This window comes from Muscardinus avellanarius, assembly GCF_963383645.1.
Source record: "Muscardinus avellanarius genome assembly, chromosome: 7".
NCBI classification, from domain to species: domain Eukaryota; kingdom Metazoa; phylum Chordata; class Mammalia; order Rodentia; family Gliridae; genus Muscardinus; species Muscardinus avellanarius.
Window position 1 is genome coordinate 67,756,824 of NC_137793.1, and position 19,232 is coordinate 67,776,055.

Below are 19,232 nucleotides of genomic sequence, written 5' to 3' on the forward strand. Positions count from 1 at the left end.
AAACAAAGCAACAAACACAAAAGAACCCCCAAATCACAACAATCCAGAAAAACACACCACTGAAAAAATTAATTCAAGTAAAAAATTCAGCATTGAAGTCTGTCAGCAAAATAAATGCTCAAGGTTCACAATGTTTCAGTAGTGTACTTTCTCCTTGAATTAAATTTTTTTGTGTCAAGTTGATTTCCTGAAGTTTCAAAGATTATGAAAAATAGGATACTTTAAAGAAGGTTTATTCTAAAAGAGAGAAGAAATGGGAGGGAACAACATTTTTTCCTGGCTCAGAATAGCTTGTGTAAGTTAATTTTTAATCTTGTAGATAGTGAAAAACACATTAGTCTTTCCGTTATCTTTTAAGAAAAGGCAATGTGAAAACTATGGTAATTTAGTTTACTCTGATTAATTCTTTTTTTTTTTTTTGGCACAAGGGGAATGGAAGTAATTTTCTACATAACTTTTTAAGTAAGCCTAAGAAAAATTTTTGTATATAGGCTTGTGTTCATTGACTTAGTTATATGAGCTTAAAAAGCCCCTAAAGATTAGGGTTAACCATGTTTTAATTATCTAAGTAAATATATTTGAATCTTAAAATATTTAGGATATACTTTAACTAATGTGTCATTTTTTAATTCCCAAATAAATCACTTTACTACAATTTAAAAGTACATTTCGCTGGATGTCGTGGTGCACACTTGTAATCCTAGTGCTTGGGAGGCTGAGACAAGAGGATTGCACAGGTTCAAAGCCAGCCTCAGCTCCTTAGTGAGGCTCTCAGCAACTTAGTGAGACCCTGCTTCCAAATAAAGTATAAAATTAGTCTGGGAGTATAGTCCAGATGTTAAAGAAGAAAAAAAGTATAGTTTCTTTTTTTGGTCAGTAATCACTAATATCCACAATACATTTAGGAGACTCTGATTTTAGCTCTGGACAATAATTATCACAAAGGAAATTGCTGATTTACTTAACAAACAAAAACTATGTACTTTACCAACTCTAAGATTTGTGGAATCTGTGTAGGAGTTGATTAGGAAGTAATCAACTTGACATCACAGAATTGATACTTAATTTTTATAACAGAATGTCATAAAAGCCTAGGGAATTCTTAATGACCCTGTATTTTAATCAGCAATTTGTCTTGAGTTATTTTATACTTTGTTCTGCATTTTGCTGCTTAGGAATAGAACCTATGAGCCACAGGTTCTTTCTTTTCTTTTTGGTGCTGGAGATTGAACCCTATTTTTAAAAAATTTTGAAACAGGGTCTCACTAAGTTGCAGAAGACCTTGCTAAGTTGCTGAGGCTGACTTTGAATCCTGTATCAGTCTCCCATGTACTGGGATTTCAGGCTTGCATCATCATGCCCAGTGGTTTGCCAGATTTTTTTTTTTTTTGGTGGTACTGGGGTTCCTGGAAACCCTTCTACCTCTGGGCTACACTCCCAGACCTATTTTATATTTTTTATTTGGAAACAGGGTCTCTTAAGCCAGCGAGGAAGGCTTCGAACTGTGCGGTCCTCCTGTCTCTGCCTCCCAAGCGCGGGGATTACAAGCGTGCACCACCACTCGCGGCTGCCAGTTTTTTAACATTATCAAAATTACTTTTTGCATGGTGGCACATGCCTATAACCAGTACTTGGGAGTTGGAGACAGGAAGATCATAGCAACAAGGCCACAGTAACTTATGAGACTCCATTTCAAAATAAAGAAATTAAAAGGGCTGGGATATAGCTCAGAGGTTGTCCCTAGGTTTAATCCCAGTACTCCCCAAAATAAAAAACAAGAAAAACAAAAACATATTTTTGGACATTTTCAATATTATATGTGTTTTCATGTTGTCATAGTATATATACTATTAAATCCAAATTTATTGGATTACCATTATACATTGTTATATAATAATATATTACATGCTATAAGGTACAAAATACATTAAATTATATATCATGTTATAATTACTATGAAATAGTAGAAGCATTCACCCTCTGACATCTCTTTCCTTTTAACCTTTCTGAATTTGGGATGGTATCTCCTATTCTTTGACCATTTCCTGGGCCTCTAATATATTTGGAAAGAATGTTGCTTTGAGTTTAGAGAAATTAAATTATATTGACTATTGTATTTTTTATGATTATACCATTTTAAGTGTTTTGATAGCAGTGGCAAATTTTAGAATTCTATCTATCATCTAGTGGTTTTGGACTGTGAAAAGAGACTAAAAAGAATGCCACTATTTCTAAAGTGATCTCTTTTTTTCATTTATTTATTTATTTATTTATAATTCTAGTATCAAACCCAGGGGCATTCTGTGATTTTTGGGGGGGGGTTAGGGGATGTTGAAACAGGGTCTCACTATGTTGTTGAGAGTCTCTCTTGCTGAGTTTCTAAGGCTGGCTTCTAATACTGTCTCAGCCTCCCAAGGACTGGAATTATAGGGGTGCCTGCCGTGCATGACTAAGTGCTTTCTTTATGAAGCTTTTCACTCTGGCCTCAGTGAGTTCTCAAAAATATTTGATGAAAAAATATTTGAAAAAAATAAATGCTTCATTGGGTCTTAGGTATTGATATTTACTCACATGTGATTTGCTTAAGATACCCTCTATTTTTGAAGAGAGTAACTTACATTTTTATAATATTTATTTTTATATTTAAAGTATTCTAAGGCAGGACTACTAATCTCCAAACCTTAATAGTAGGTGGTAGTATAAAACCTTCATATGTATTTTCAAAGTTTTCTAATTTAAAATGAGTTCATGATTCTTATTTGACTCTTTCTCATGATTAGTTAACTCTCAGTCCTCAATAGTTGTGTCATTATAACAACTGGGTTTAGTAGCCAACAGAAAGCTGCCAAAGCTTTCATTCCACTGAATTCCCTACTTTGGTGAAGTAGATTTTCTCATGTAAGTTTCTGGACAAAATAGAACATCCTGTCTTATGACACTTAGAAAAATTTTTCCTGTTTTGAGTCCAATTTGGTAGTAATGAGAATTCCAGCACTATATGCTTGTTTTATATAGGCCCCTTTTCTACCTCTAGCCTTCTCTACTCCTATCTCTTCCCTTCCCATTAGCTAGACAAAGGATGACTGGCTGTTTAAATATTTAAAAATTAAATTTTTATTAAGTGAGGCCACTACATTGTATATTTTTAAAACTGATTTTCCTTATGTAAATTCATTGCATTTTGCTAAAATTAATTTAGCTCTTTCATTATCCATTTTTATTCCATCTTTTCCTTTAATTGATCTTTTCACTATCAATTTTCCTGGCAATGACAAAGTAAAATAGCTAATATTCTAAAAATGAGAGCATTTTCATTTCCATACCATATTAGATGACCAAATAATTTGAATGAGGCACTAATAAGTCTTTCTGCAATTAAACTTTACTTACCTCAGTGCCTAGTCTTAATGTACATGAATAGTTATTTATACAATGTCACATGTAATCTTGTGCTTCTTAATCATTTTTCTGAAGTATTTATTGCTGAGAAAGGTAAAACTGTTTTCGTAGTGAGCACTTGATCTTGACATCAGTAAATTCTACATATTTTAAAAGTTATTGCCCCAGCTGAAATGATAGTGTTTCACTCATTTTTTAATAGTGAAGATGGGTGTGGTTCCTTAAAATAGTTATGAATAATGCCTATTGGTATTTTGCCATAGTTTAGTACATTTCTTTGAAAAAGCTGTTGCTTCTACTTAACTTGAAAAAAATGTTTAAATTTAAAGTAGTTTATTAGTAGGCTCATAGTAGTTAAAATACAACCTTTTCTCTTTTTGAAGTACTGGAGATGACATACTACCAGGGACATTCTACTTCTGAGCTACACCCCCAGCCCTGTTTTTATTTTTATTTTGAAACAAGGCCTCAATAAGTTCCTGAGGTTGGCCTGGAACCTGTGATCTCCCTCTCTCAGCCTCCTAAGTACTGAGATTACATGTGTGCACCCCAATGCCTAGTTTAAAAATACAACATTTTTATATTAAACTTAAAAAGTGTGAAATCATATGGATTTTGCAAATATTTATATTTGTGTTTTATGTATTTATAAAGTGTTTTATAAATAGATTTTATAAAGGAAATGAAGTTTACTATTTTTAAAGATTAACTAATATTTCTCAAAACAGGCAAAACTCTTTTTAGGGAAATATAGCAAGAACTGTGTGCATGTATATTTTTTATCACATTAAACCTCACTGTGATGTATAATTGTAATGCATTAATAAAATAGTTTTAAAGAATACAAATGAATTTTAAAAGAATATAGCAGGTTATAGCCAAATGGCTTTAATATAAATGTGTGGCTTTGTGGCAGATATTTCTGTGTTGTGTAGATGGAATTGATGTCTAGGAAGTGTTACTTACGCTCTCTATGCTTCATTTATCACGCCAATAAAACATTTGTATCTAATTTATAGAGTTATAGTAAGGATTAAATGAATTAATTCTTATAAATCACTTAGAAGAGCCTTTCACTTAGTAAATGCTCAATAGTTGTTAATTATTGCTATTATTATCATTATTTATTTACACTTAAAATTATTTACTATTTTTGTCAGAATATATTTGAACAATAATAATTTTGAGATATTGGATTTTATGTAGAAAAGACAAAAATTATTTGTACAAAATAGCTATTTGGGAAGGTGAAGAAATCTATAAATATCTTGAATCCTTTTGCAGTTACTATGTGTAAATATAATTTTTAAAGTAATCTTTAAATGTCAATTTTAAGAATAAAATTGGACATTTTCTAAATTTTATATTGGGATTTAAAATAATTTTTAAGCTGGGCATGGTGGCACATGCTTATAATCCCAGCATTCAGGAGCCTGAGAAAAGAGGATCACGGTTCTCAGACAGCCTCAGCTACTTAGTGAGGCCCTTTGCAATTCAGTGAGACCCGTTTCAAAATAAAGAATAAAAAAATAGGGCTGAGGGTGAAGCTTAGAGGTAGAATGCCCCATGGGTTCCATCCTCAGTACCATAAATAAATAAATAAATAAATAAATAAATAAATAAATAAATATTTTAAAGATTGTGGAGATCGTTAACTTTAGTTATTTGTTACTTGGCTGAGACGCATATCTTGTTCAGTAATAGTTTATTTTGTGAGTTGCTGTTTGTTGAAGATATAATAATTATATGAACCTTCTATCAGCATTAAGAGCCAAGACAATACTTGTAACTCCTCTCTGCTCCTCTTTTACCTTCCAAACAAATTTTAAAACCACCAAATTCAATTTACTAAACACACAAGTCATCAATACATTTAGAAAAACATTTTTTTTCAGAATATTTCATTGTGCAAACATTGCCGACATTGTACATATATCCTTCACTTTTAAGGTCTGGATTTATTCCCAAGGACACTTTAGAAGCACCTAGAAGTCCACGAGGTCCACACGTGTAATTCAGCTGCCTGCCCTGCCCATGTCTCTTACGAACTTGCTCCTTTTCACCTTCTTGTTTTAGTTCTGTTTTCGTGGACAGTGTAAATAGACCTTAGCTTTCCCCCCTCTTTATTTCAATACAATCCACAATGTGCATTGTGCACCTTTATCATTGTAGTCTTCTCACTGAACTGGCCTCAAGCTAGCCTCTGTTCTCAGCCTCCTGAGTAGCTGGGACATCTAGTGTACACAACCATGCCCAGCTCACAGTGATCTTTAAAGGAAGATCCGACAGAGTCCTTCTGTTCAAAAACCCACTGTGTTGAGACAGGAGGATCGCACAGGTTTGAAGCCAGCCTCAGCTACTTAGTGAGGCTCTCAGCAACTTAGTGAGACCCTGTTTCCAAATAAAATATAAAATAGGTCTAGGAGGATAGCCCAAAAGTAGAAAGCCTCTGGGTTCTATCCCCAGTCCCACAAAAACAAATAAATAATACATACATATATATATATATATATATATATATATATATATATATATACACACACATACACACACACACACACATATATATATATATGCATGCATACATACATACATACATAAATAAATAAAAACCCACTATGTACCTGATTGCTGAAGTAATCACAGGTTCCTCAGCTAAGCACTGAAAATTCATTTTGGAATGACTCTATGTCCCTACTCCACCTTACCTTTCAAATCTGTCCTTCTCCTTTGCCTTTGGGACTTTTGATAATTGAACAATGACATTTTTTCTAAAACCTTTAATTTTATAAATCCTCCTAGTTTCTTGGTTCCTAATGTAGTTTTTATCCTGTTTCTTGAGGATATAGAATAGCTCACTTTGCTGAAGCTTATAAAACCAAGTGTCTCTGTTTTATATTTATAGTGATACTGTATGCATTTTATAATGTATAATGGGCCATGAGCTTATTAAGGGCAATGACTATGTCCTATTTTTTATATCAGTCTTATAGCTTATACTATAAACCCATCTGACTATAAAATTTGCCACCATTCATCATAAATACTGATTTTTTTTTAGTTTTACCTGTGTATTTAAACAAGTCAAGGTAAGATTTAAGAAAGATTAAGTAAGATTAAAGATTAATTTAATCTTTAAGTAAGATTAAATTATGCAGCTGGACATGGTGGTACATACCTATGATCCTAGAACTTGCAAAGCTGAGACAGGAGGATCACAGGTTCAAGGCCAGTCTCAGCAACTTAGGAAGAGAGACCCTATTTCAAAAACAAACAGAAAAAGGAGGTATAGCTCAGTGGAGAATGCTCCTGGTTTCAATCCCCAGTACATACATGCATGCATATATATATACACACATACATACACACACACACACACACACACACACACACACACACACATACACAATTGTAATATTAGATATTTTTGTTTTTAGGTGTTTTATTGAATTTCAGGTTTTATGGAGAAAAGATGAAGCTTGGAAGGGTAAATGACAAAAATCCCTTTTTATTGCCTTCATGTCATTTGAAGTTTTCTTTTCCATTATTATTATTTTTAAATTTTTATTTGTATATGGTACTGGTGATTGAACCCAGGGGCATTCTACCTCTAAGATAAACCCCTAGTCCTTTTATTTCCCACATATTTTTAACAACCCTAGTTCTTTTTTAAGGTTTTTGTTTTGGAACAGGGTCTCACTTGGTTCATGAGAGTCTCACTAAGTTTTGCTGAGGCTAGTCTTAAGCCTGTGATCCTCCTGTCTCGGCCTCCCAAGTGTACTGACTGGGATCATATGCATGTGCTACCACATTCAGCTCTTTTTAATTTTTTTAAATTAGCATTTTAATTGATAGATAAATATATAAAATTGTATAAATTAATGGGTAATGTGATGTTTTGATACATGTATGTATTGTGTAATATTTATATCCAGTTAAACATGTTTATTTGAACATAATTTCTTTATGGTAAGAACTTTCAAAATCCTTTTTTCTAGTTTTTTAAGGTAAGTGCATAATTGTTATCCTAATCACCCTTCTCTGTAATAACATGACAGAACTTCTTGCTCCTATCTCATTATAACTTAATACTTAGTGGTCAGCTTTCCCCATCCTTCTGTCCCCTGTCTCTTCAGCCAGCCCCTGGTAGTTACCATTCTACTTTCAACTTCTATAGTTCAACTTTTTTTATATTTTCTCAATGAGATCATTGGGTACTTGTCTTCCTTACCTGGTTTATTTCATTTATATACTGATTTCTCACCCAGGAGATTTCTAGAGGTGATAAGTCGTTTCACAGAGCAGCAGGATACAAAACCAACCTACAAAAATCATTAGCATTTCTTTACACCCATCATGATCCACTGAAAAAAGAAATACAGAAAACAATTTCATTCACAATAGCCTCAAAGAAGATAAAATACTTAGGAATAAATTTAACCAAGGAGGTAAAAGACCTATACAATGAAAATTATAAATCACTAAAGAAAGAAATAGAAGATTTTAGAAAATAGAGAGACCTCCCATGCTTTTGGATTAGCAGAATAAATATAGTCAAATGGCCATCTTGTCATTTTGATAGACTCTTTCCACACAGTCTCTATCAAAATACCATCATCATTTTTAGAGACCTAGAGAAAAATCATTTATAAAATTTATATGGAAAAGCAAAACACACAGAATATCCAAAGCAATTCTCAGCAATGAGAACCATGGCAGAGACATTTTTACCAGACTTCAAATTATACTACAAAGTGATAGTAATAAAAACAGCATGGTATTGTTACAAAAACATACACATAGGCCAACAAAACAGAAGACTCAGAAACAAAGCCTCATATCTGTAATCTGTTGATCTTGATAAAGGTGCCAAAGACATCTGGATAAAGAACAGCTTTTTAAACAAATGCTCATCATGTATAGAAAAATGGAATGAAATCTTAACCTCTTTCCTTGCACAGAAGTCAGCTCAAGATGGTTCAAAGACTTAGGACTTGCACCAGAAGCTTTTTTTTTAATTTATTTTTATTGGTGCAATGTAATTATACATCACACTGGAATACAAGACTTGAGAGGATATATAAGCACACATCATCCAATTAGCTCTCATCCAGTCCCCCTCCCCCTCCCTCGATCCCATGCTTATTTGGTGATTAACTTTGATACATTTGTTTATGTACCTCCTGCTTTTTAAAGAGGCTCCATCCTCCCCTATTCCATACCCTCTGATTGGTCACCTTAATTGATTCACTATAGGGCCCTTTCTATAGCTCGACCACTTCCTGTTGCCCCTTTCCTCCTAGTTATTGCTTATTAGGGGAAGCATCTTGTTTTAATTTTCTGTGATTTCTCTGTGCATGCCATGTTGCAAATACCGATCCCACTCTTGACGGCCCCAGTTGTAGCCTGGCTACCTGGTGGACTGATCCAGACCTCGCTGGCTCAAGCAGCGGCCTTGCCTCGTGGGAGACCCCAATTCTGGTCTCGCTGGCCCCGACACTGGCCTAACCCTCAGCTGACTCCGATCCTGGCCTCGGAGGCCCCAGCACTGACCTTCCTCCCGGCAGGCTTCGATGCTAGCCGATGGCCCCGGCATTGGCCTAACCCCTCGGCAGGCTCCGATACAGGCCTCAGAGGCCTCAGTAGCAGCCTTGCTTCACGGAAGGCTCCGATGCCGGCCGCTGGCCCCGGCACCGGCCTAACCCCTCAGCAGACTCCAATTCCGGCCTCTGAGACCCCGGCACCAGCCTTGCCTCCTGGCAGGCTCCAATGCCGGCACCGACCTAATCCCTTGGCAGGCTTCCATCCCGGCCTTGGAGGCCCCAGGACCGGCCTTGTCTCACAGCAGGCTTCAATGCCGGCCTCGGAGGCCTCAATAGCAGCCTTGCCTCACAGAAGGCTCCGATGCCGGCCGCTGGCCCCGGCACCAGCCTAACCCCTCAGCAGGCTCTGAACCTGGCCTCGGAGGCCCCAGCACCGGCCTTGCCTCACAGCAGGCTCCGATCACAGCCACACTGGTCCTGGCACTGGCCTGACCACTCGGCAGGCTCTGATCCCGGCCTTGGAGGCCCCAGCACCGGCCTTGCCTCGTGGCAGGCTCCAATCCCGGCCTCGCTAGCTCCAGCACCGGTCTAACCCCTCGGCAGGCTCCCATCCCAGCCTCGGAGGCCTCAATAGCGGCCTTGCCTCATGGAAGGCTCCAATGCCTGCCGTTGGCCCTAGCATCGGCCCAACCCTTCAGCAGGCTCTGATCCCGGCCTCGGAGGCTCCAGCACTGGCCTTGCTTCACGGCAGGCTCTGATCCCGGCCACGCTGGCCCTGGCACCAGCCTGACCCCTCAGCAGGCTCCGATCCCGGCCTCGGAGGCCCCAGCACCGGCCTTGCCTCACGGCAGGCTCCAATCCTGGCCTCACTGGCCCCAGCACCAGCCTAACCGCTCGGCAGGCTCCGATCCCAGCCTTGGAGGCCTCAATTAGCGGCCTTGCCTCACGGAAGGTCCCGATGCCGGCCGTTGGCCCCGGCCTAACCCCTCGCCAGGCTCCGATCCCGGTCTTGGAGGCCCCAGCACCGGCCTTGCCTCACGGCTGGCTCTGATGCTGGCCGCTGGCCCCGGCACCAGCCTAACCCCTCAGCAGGCTCTGATCCCGGCCTCGGAGGCCCCAGCTCTGGCCTTGCCTCACGGCAGGCTCCGATCCCAGCCACGCTGGCCCTAACACCAGCCTGACCCCTCGGCAGGCTCCAATCCCAGCCTCGGATGCTCCAGCACCGGCCTTGCCTCACGACAGGCTCCAATCCCAACTTTGTTTTGTCCGTCGCCGGCCTCACCCCTCGGCAGGCTCTAATCCGAGCACCCTCTTCGCCCAACCATTTGTCCCACGTTCTCGAGGGTGTGTGGTGGTAGCATTCTGCCTCTGGGGTCATTACTTCAAAGGTTCCAGGTGTAATGCATCAGATCTCTGCCTCCCCTGAGTACTGGCCACTGCCACTGCTACTGCCTGCACCATTTCAAATCTTTCCCAAGCTCTTTTTCCACTCTGAATGTTGTCCAGTGTTCCTAAGCATGCGCAATGGTAGCATTCGACCTTTGGTGTAATTTCTCAAAAAAAAAAAAAAAATAAGGTTGGTAGGCTCCAATTTCTGCTTCTCTTGGATACAAGTCTCCACCACCAACACGGAGATCGCTTTCAGCACCGTCTTTCTCCTTGATCTCCGCTAAAGTCTCTCTCCTTACAGGTTATGTCCAAGATTCTTAACGATGTAGAGAAGAAGCAGTCCTCCTTAGCGGGGAATTTTTCTAATAATTCCAGTTCATTTGGATAAGTTTTGTCTGTATCTCCAGTATCCTGGCATCCACCACAGCCTCCTTGACCCCTCTCCGATATTTTCCTTTTTTTCTTTTTCTTTTCCTTTTTTACAGGGTCCTTCCGGGTAGAAGGGTGGTCACCTATGGGTGCCCCGCCAGCGCCTGCCCACCCGCCCAGGGTCGGGGCCAGAGGCCCGGACCACAGGGTCCTTCTGGGTGGGGAGGGTGTCGCCTAGGGGTGCCCCGCCAGCGCCTGCCCACCCGCCCAGGGTCAGGGCCAGAAGCCTGGACCACGGGGTTCTTCTGAGTGGAGAGGGGTCGCCGAAGGGTGCCCCGCCAGCACCTGCCTACCTGCCCAGGGTCGGGGCCAGAGGCCCGGACCATAGGGTCCTTCTGGGTGGAAATGGGGTCCTAGGGGTGCCCCTCTAGTGCCTGCCCACCCGCCCAGGGTCGGGGCCAGAGGCCCGGACCACAGGGTCCAGAAACTTTGAAACTGATAGAAGAAAGTATATCACTAATACTCCAACATATAGTTACAGGCAGAAACTCCCAAAAGCTTAGAAAATTAAAACAAATAATGAATTGGATAGCATTAAATTAAAAAGCATCTTCGCAGCAAAGGAAACCATCAAGATTCTTCAGAAAGAGCCTGTAGGATGGTAGAAGATCTTCACTACCTGCATACCTGACAAAGGTCTAATATGTAGAATATAGGAGGAGCTTATAAAGCTTAACACTAAGGAATACAACCAATTAAAAAATGGGCAACCTAACTAAATAGCCTGTTTTCAAAAGAAGAATACAAATCGCCAACCAACAAATGTAGGAAACGGTGTTCAACATCTTTAGCAATTAGGGAAATGTAAATCAAAACTACACTGAAATTCCATCTTATTATTCCAGTTAGGATGGCAAACATCAAGAACACCAATAATAATAAATGCTGGCAAGGCGAGGTTGTAGGGAAATGGGAACTCTGTTACACTGTTGGTGGGACTGCAAACTAGTATAACCACTTTGATAATCATTGTGGAGGTTTCAGAAGATTGAGAACAGAACCACAATATGACCCAGTGATAGAGTTCCTGGGCATCTTTGCAAAGGAAATGAAGTCATACTTGAATATCCATGTTCATAGCACAGTTTACAATAGTCAAATCATGGAGTCAGCCTAAGTGTCTGTCAGTGATTGAAAGGATCACAAAATTTTGGTATATACATAAAATGAATTTTACTCAGCCATAAAGAAGAACAAAACCACACCATTTGCAGGAAAATGGATGAAACTTGAGAATATTAAACTGAGTATAGCCAGTTCCAAAGAACGAATAGATGTTTTCTCTAGTATGTAGAAGCTAGAGAGAGATTAGGAAATGAGGGCCAGATCAGATTGAAGAGTAGAGACTCCAGGGGAGATACTGAGGAGGATTAGGGAAGGGACAGGGGATGAAGTAATAAGGAAGACAATAGTAAGCTGGCCTTGGTGGCTCATGCTTGAAATCCTAGTGCCTGGGAGGCTGAGACAGGAGCATTGCAGGTTTGAAGCCAGCCTAAGCAACTTAGCAAGACCTTGTTTCCAAAAAAGAAATAAAAAATAAGTCTGGGGTTATATCCCAGAGGCTAGAAGTCCCCTGGGTTTCATCACAGTAACACACACACACACACACACACACACACACACACACACACACACAATAGTAGAAACAATGCTGTGAATGTATAGAAAATTATAAATTTCAATCTCAAATACATATGGAGTGATGATGGGAAAATCCAGTGGGGCGGGGACTGAGAGTTGTATGCATGTATTTATCTGACACTATACTTCAATAAGATGTAAAATTACAACGCACCAAATTTAAAAAATGGCATAAGATTAAATATATATACATATATATATATATGTTTGTAATTCCATCCATGTTACAAATAACAGGATTTTTATAGGTGAATAATATTCCATTGTGTATGTACCACTTTTTTAATTAATTCATCAGTAGGACACTTGGTTGTTTCCATGTCTTGGCTATTGTGAACAATGCTGAACTGGGCATGGAAGTGTGGATATCTTTACAGTACTAATTTCACTTCCATTAGCTATATATCTATATATCCAAGAATGGGATTGCTAGGTCTTATGGTAGTTCTATTTTTGAGCCTCCATAATGCTTTCCTTAATGAATGTATTCATTGCCCTTTACATCATACCTGAAACTATCATCAAAGCAAATTTGATTGGAATTGATTGGGTTAGGAGAGGACATAAACTCACCCTCTCTCCCTTGTTTTAGTTAGTTGGTTCCTGTTCTTTTCTCTGAAGTCTGCAAGATGCTGAAAATATATATGATTTAATCTATTTAAAAAATTATAGACTTCTTACCAAAAATGTTTTAAGTGGGTAGTTGTAATTTTTGTAATTGTAGCATCTTTCTTTTCCTACAGAAAACCATAGGCAAAATTGCAACATGTTTAGAATTGCGAAGCGCAGCTTTACAGGTAAATGGAACTTTCTCTTTCCTTTAATATGAGAATAAATTATTCAGAATTATTTTTATCAGCTGGATGTGGTGGCATATGCTTATAATCTCAGTACTTGGGAGGCTGAGATGGGAGGATCACAGGTTTGAGGACAGTCTCAGCAAGTTTAAGATTCTTCAACCTAGTGAGATTCTGTTTCCAAATAAAATAGGGGTGGGGGTGTACCTCAGAGGTAGAATGCCTCTGGGTTCAATCCCTAGTGCCACACACAGAAAAAAAATTACTCTGCTAAAACATTATATTGTGAGAATCTGTTAGTTGAACTAATACTTAAATGATTGATTTCATATTTTGTACACCATAGAAATAAAAGACATCACTAATTTTTTTCTGTTACTTTTAGCATGAATATTCCAAGAATGTAAAAACAAATAAAAACCAATTTGGGACTTTTCATTTTCTAACTTGAAAGCAAGAAATAAATTTATTTTGAATATTTGGTTCTTTCCACTTAAAAGTTATATGGAGCAGTGAAATATTTGTAATAAAAAGATGTAATACGAATATTTTTAATTTAGTCCACACAGTCCCAGGAAGAATTTAAACTGGAGGACCTGAAGAAACTAGAGCCAAGTAAGTTTTGTTTTAAAGATTTTAATTTCTTAGTGAAATGGTTTTATCTGTTATAAATATTAAGATTATTTGGTTCAGATGGTAATTGAATTTATTTCTCTTAATATCTAATCTAGTGGGGGATTTTTTGGTGTTTTTAAGATTCCCGTAGTATTTACAGTAATTATTATTTGGATTTTATCTTCATTGTAGAATATGTGAAGTTGTACTTCATCTAAATATATATCAACCTTTATTTTGTCTTAATGGCCTTAATGAATATTTATTTTGGTACACATTTATAGTACAGTGTAGTGGAAAATAGAATGTTCCAGTCATTAGTGGCCATTCAGACTACATGTCATTGGAAAGTGCATTCTAGCAGTTTCTGGGGGCTGCACTATAAAATGTTCCTTGTTTGTCTTCATGTTTTTCTCATCCTTCACATCTCTGAAGTAAGCAATTCTTTCAGATGTTTTGGTGGCTAGGATGCTGCCAAATAAAGCCTTTTTTGCGGTTTCAAATTATCATTCTCTTAGGGGAATGTCAGCAATCTGGTAAAGGCACAGAGTTAAATGTAAAACTAAATGAACAAAAGTCAATATGCTTTTCTTTTGTTGGGAAAAGACTTCATATCTCAACATATTTATGTGAATAGGGAATGTTAGACTTTACCATCCATTTACTAAGTCAGATTTATAAGCAAGGAATCATAAAATCTTAGCATGTTCTAACGGGAGTCATAACCATATAGTCTTGTTCTCTCATTTTATAGTTGAAGAAAGAGAGGGAAGGCTGAGACAGGAGGATTGCGGTTTGCAGACAGCCCCTCCTACTTATAGTGAGGCTCTTTGCAACTCAGTGAGACCCTGTTTCAAAAAATAAAGAATAAAAAATAGGACTAGGGGTGTAGTTCAGAGGTAGAATACCCCTGGGTTCCATCCCTAGTAACCCCCCCCCCCAAAAAAAAAATTGAGAGATGGAATAATTTGCCTTGCTTTGCTTTGGACTTTAGTAGCTGAGCAGGACCTAAATCTTAGAACAGTGGTCAGTCTGAGTTCACACCAGTGCAGTCCTTTTGATGTATATATGCTTTGGGTAAGAGGTAAACAAAATAAAAATTTAAAAACTAAAGAGAGCCAGCTGCAGTGGTATACACCTGTAATCCCCGTTTATGGGAAGCTGAGACAAGAGGATCGCAGGTTCAAGGCCAGCCTCAGCAACTTAGCGAGACCCTGTTTCAAAATAAAAAATACAGCTGGACATGATGGAGCACCCTGATAATTCCAGCGCTTGGGAGGCTGAGACAGGAGAATCGTACAGGTTCAAAGTCAGCCTCAGCTACTTAGTGAGGCTCTCAACAACTTAGTGAGACTGTTTCCAAATAAAGTATAAAATAGGTCTGGGAGTATAGCCTGGAGCTAGAAAAGCCCCTGGGTTCCACCCCCAGTACCACCAAACCCTCCTCCCCACAAAATAAAAAGTACCTTAGGATGTAGCTTGGAGGTAGTATGACTCTGAATTCAATCCCAAGTTATCTTCACCCTCTCCCCACTACTAAAGAACTAAAGATATATATATATATATATATATATATATATATATATATATATATATTCATATAAATTCAACAAACTCTCTGTTTCTGTTCATTTATAGAAAGCCTGACAAAGACCAACATATATTATTGAGGTACTTATAGTATGATTGTAATTGCAGGTCTAGGGCAAGAAAGGGATTCTCAGAGACTGTACTGAGGAGATTTGATTTTCCATTGTTTGGATTTGTAGAAAGAGAAAATAGGAATACATAGCAGATTTGTTGTATTCTGGTGGCTTTTCCACAGTTGTTAGGTGATCCTATTTCATCTCTTTAGAACACTATCCTTCTGAATATGGCAAGAATTATGAACTATGTCATTTTAATACTTTTGGTTACTTTATGTAATCCAGATCATAAATTTTATTTTTTCTTGGCAGTGTGGGGATCAAACCCATGGCCTCACGCATGCAAGGCAAGTGCTACCTACCCAGCCATAGAGTGTAAACTATGTTACAAGAAACATATTGTACATTCAGAAATATTTCTTTTATGATAAATAATATACAATCTCTCACAAATTTTATCTTTAATTTTCATACTGAGGATTGAACATAGCAGTATTGTACCTCCATGCTTTGGTGCGCCACCATGCCCAGCTGCATTTTTTATTTTGAAACAGGGTCTCGCTAAGTTGCTGAGGCTGGCCTTGAACCTGTGATCCTCTTGTCTCAGCTTCCCATATACGGGGATTACCTCTTACCCAAAGCTATATTCCCAGCCCGGGTTGAACCCAGGGGCATCCTACCACAGAACTACATCCCCAGCCCCAATTTTTTTGTTCTTTATTTTGAAATAGGGTCTCACTATGTTGCAGAGGACCTCATTAAGTAGCCGAGGCTGGCCGTGAACCTGCAATTCTCCTGTCTCAGCCTCTCAAGTACTGGGATTACAAATGTGTGCCACCACACCTGGCTTTAATTTTATTTTGAAACAGGATCTCTCTAAGTTTCTGGGGCTGGCCTCAGACCTGCCATCCTCTTGTCTCAGTCTTCTGTGTCTTGGGATTATAGACATGCACCACCTTGTCTGGCTAATTTTTTTTTTTTAATTATTTTTTGTGGTACTGGGCGTGGAACCTTTCTACCTCAGAGCTATACTCTCAGACCTATTTTATATTTTTATTTGGAAACGGTCTTTTAAGCCAGCGATGCTGGCTTCCAACTTGCACAATCCTCCTGTCTCCTCCTCTCAAACACAGGGCTAACAAGCATGCACTACCACACCCGGCTTAAATTTTTATTTTTAATGACCATGTTTTCTTGTACCTAGAATTTTATTTTGTGACTTTTGAAAAAGTATTAACAAGTACTTTGTGTAATACTATTTCTATAACAGCATTATTGAGATATAACTCATGTACTACATAATTCACCAATTCAGAGTGTACTTTTCTGTGGTTTTTAGTATGTTGGCAAAGTTGTGCAGTCATCACCAGAATAAGTTTTAGAATACTTTTATCACCCCCAAAAGAAACTGTATCCAATAGCAGTCACTCATTTCTCCTTATCTCACCCAAAACTGCTCCAACTCTCAGTTCCAGGCAGCCATTAATTTGGTTTCTATCTATAAATTGGCCTATTCTGGACATCTAATATAAATGGAATCATATAAAGTGTGACTAGTTACGAATAAGATTTTTTTTTTTTTTTTTTTGGTGGTACTGGGGTTCCTGGAAGCCCTTCTACCTCTGGGCTACACTCCCAGACCTATTTTTACATTTTTAAATTTGGAAACAGGGTCTCCTAAACCAGTGCGCGTGTCTGGCTTCGAACCTGCATGATCCTCCTGTCTCTGCCTCCCAAGCGCGGGGATTAAAAGCGTGCGCCACCACGCCCGGCTGAATAAGATTATTTTGAAAACAGCACATCGATGGCTTTAAATATAGGGTTATATTTCGAATAATATTGTTATATAATGGTACTGAAGAGAATTATGTTCAGTTTTAATAATAAAAATAATTAGAATTTTGGCTTATCTAATCACTATTTTCTATGTGTTTATTTCCAAACAAAAATGAAGACTCTTATTGATACATTATAGTGCTATAAAGATTGTGAACTATTTATTCTTACATATTTATCATCTTTTCTTATAAATATGCTCCAATTATTTCTCCTATTGCTTCACAAGATCTTTCATTGGTTGCCACTTTAAGAGTAGCAGCTATATGCCAAGCACACAGGAGAATCCTCTCAAGTGCATTTTGCTAATGACATTACTGACACTTGACCATGACTTTATTAGCTTGTGAATGCAGGGAATGGGTTTGGGGCTCACTTATTTCTGCCTATGTTTGTTTTTTCATTTTACTGTTAGTAATACCTTTAATCGTTCCATACTGATATCATTCCTAAATGTCATAATTATCCACTTCAAGCTCCTGAGAGATTATTGACCAATAAATTTGCTGTCATCTTCCCTTCCTCATATTTTATGTTTTGTTTTCTTTTTAAAGTTTTGGAGTGGAAATGGAAAGATAGTATTTTGGGGAATTCATTTTATTATATTTTAAGTTTATATAATTCTTCTCATTGAATTCCTGTGTGTGTGTGTGTGTGTGTGTGTGTGTGTGTGTGTGTGTTAGTTACTAGAAATGGAACCCAGGGACTTTCTACCTTCGGGCTACATGCCCAGACCTATTTTATTTTCTATTTGGAAACAGGATCTCACTAACTTGCTGAGAGCCTCACCAAATTGCTCAGGCTAGCTTCAAACCTGGGATCTTCCTGTGTTCCTGAGTCAGCCTCCCAAGTACAAGTATGTGTCACCAAACGTGGCTCCCTTAGTACTTTAAAAAATTTTTTTTGGCGGTATTGGGAATAGAACCAAGGGGCATTCTACCTCTGAGCTACACCCCCAGTCCTGTTGTTTTTTATTTATTCTTTATTTTGAAACAGGGTCTCACTGAGTTGCAAAGGGCCTCACTAAGTAGCTGAGGCTGTCTGCGAACCACGATCCTCCTGTCTCAGCCTTCCAAATGTTGGGATTACAAGTGTGTGCCACCATGCCTGGTCCTTGGTACTTTTTAAGTGATTTTACTTTGCTATTCCATCTTAAAGGAACATAATTGTGCATATTGTATATATCTCAGCAGGATATGCTCTGAAATTTGGAATTTATCAAAGCTGGGTACTTGTGAGTTAATTATTTAATTAGGTTTAAAGAGTTTCTAGAAATTGGTGTTTAACCATATTTCACTTTATTTATTCTTGATCAAACTTGCCCTTAGGTCTCTTTTAAGAAAATTTAATTAAGGTACCTTTCAATATGTTGGGCTTAGCTGGCTTATTTTGCTAATGTATTCTTTCTTTCAATGCTTTCTTGAAAATTGCATCTAAACTTCATACTAAAACTATGATTGTGATGTAATCATTTTTCTTAAGTTAATGATTAGTAATATAATGCTTCTTACGTATATCCCCACCACCATGTAAAATTTCCTTTAATTAATTCATTCAAGTCTCCACAGAAACTCTTACCTTTCCCTAAAAGCTTTCTCTGCTCTCGCTAGGCAAAATTAATTGCAGGAACATTTTTATTTTTTTTATTTTTAGGAGCATTTTTATATCCATTATCAGTGTCTGCCTGTATTATTCTTACTTACATTAGTGTTTTAGTCTCCAAAGAGATTATAAATAACCTTTGAATTTTCCCACAGAACCTATTGAATGCTTTGTATATATATTATGAAACCGGCAAATTTGTGTTGAGTTGAATAGATTTGAATGCTATGAGGAAATCTTTCCCCACAATTTAAAAAATAACCTTTCAATTTTGAAGCCTTTGCCCATTTTTCCTACCACAAAAATGAAACACATCAGCCACAAAAGCAAAACAC

The 19,232-nt window shown here is 38.1% G+C and overlaps 1 protein-coding gene across 1 annotated transcript in view; it reads left to right on the forward strand.

The window, feature by feature from the left end:
* Positions 1 to 19,232, forward strand: part of AIDA (axin interactor, dorsalization associated) — a gene marked incomplete at its 3' end in the record, with an annotated part of 64,058 nt that overhangs the window by 11,587 nt on the left and 33,239 nt on the right. Inside the window, exons 3-4 of the mRNA XM_080698913.1 lie at positions 13,145 to 13,198; positions 13,759 to 13,813. Coding sequence (XP_080555039.1) covers positions 13,145 to 13,198; positions 13,759 to 13,813 — 109 coding nt within the window. The remainder of the gene's footprint in view (positions 1 to 13,144; positions 13,199 to 13,758; positions 13,814 to 19,232) is intronic.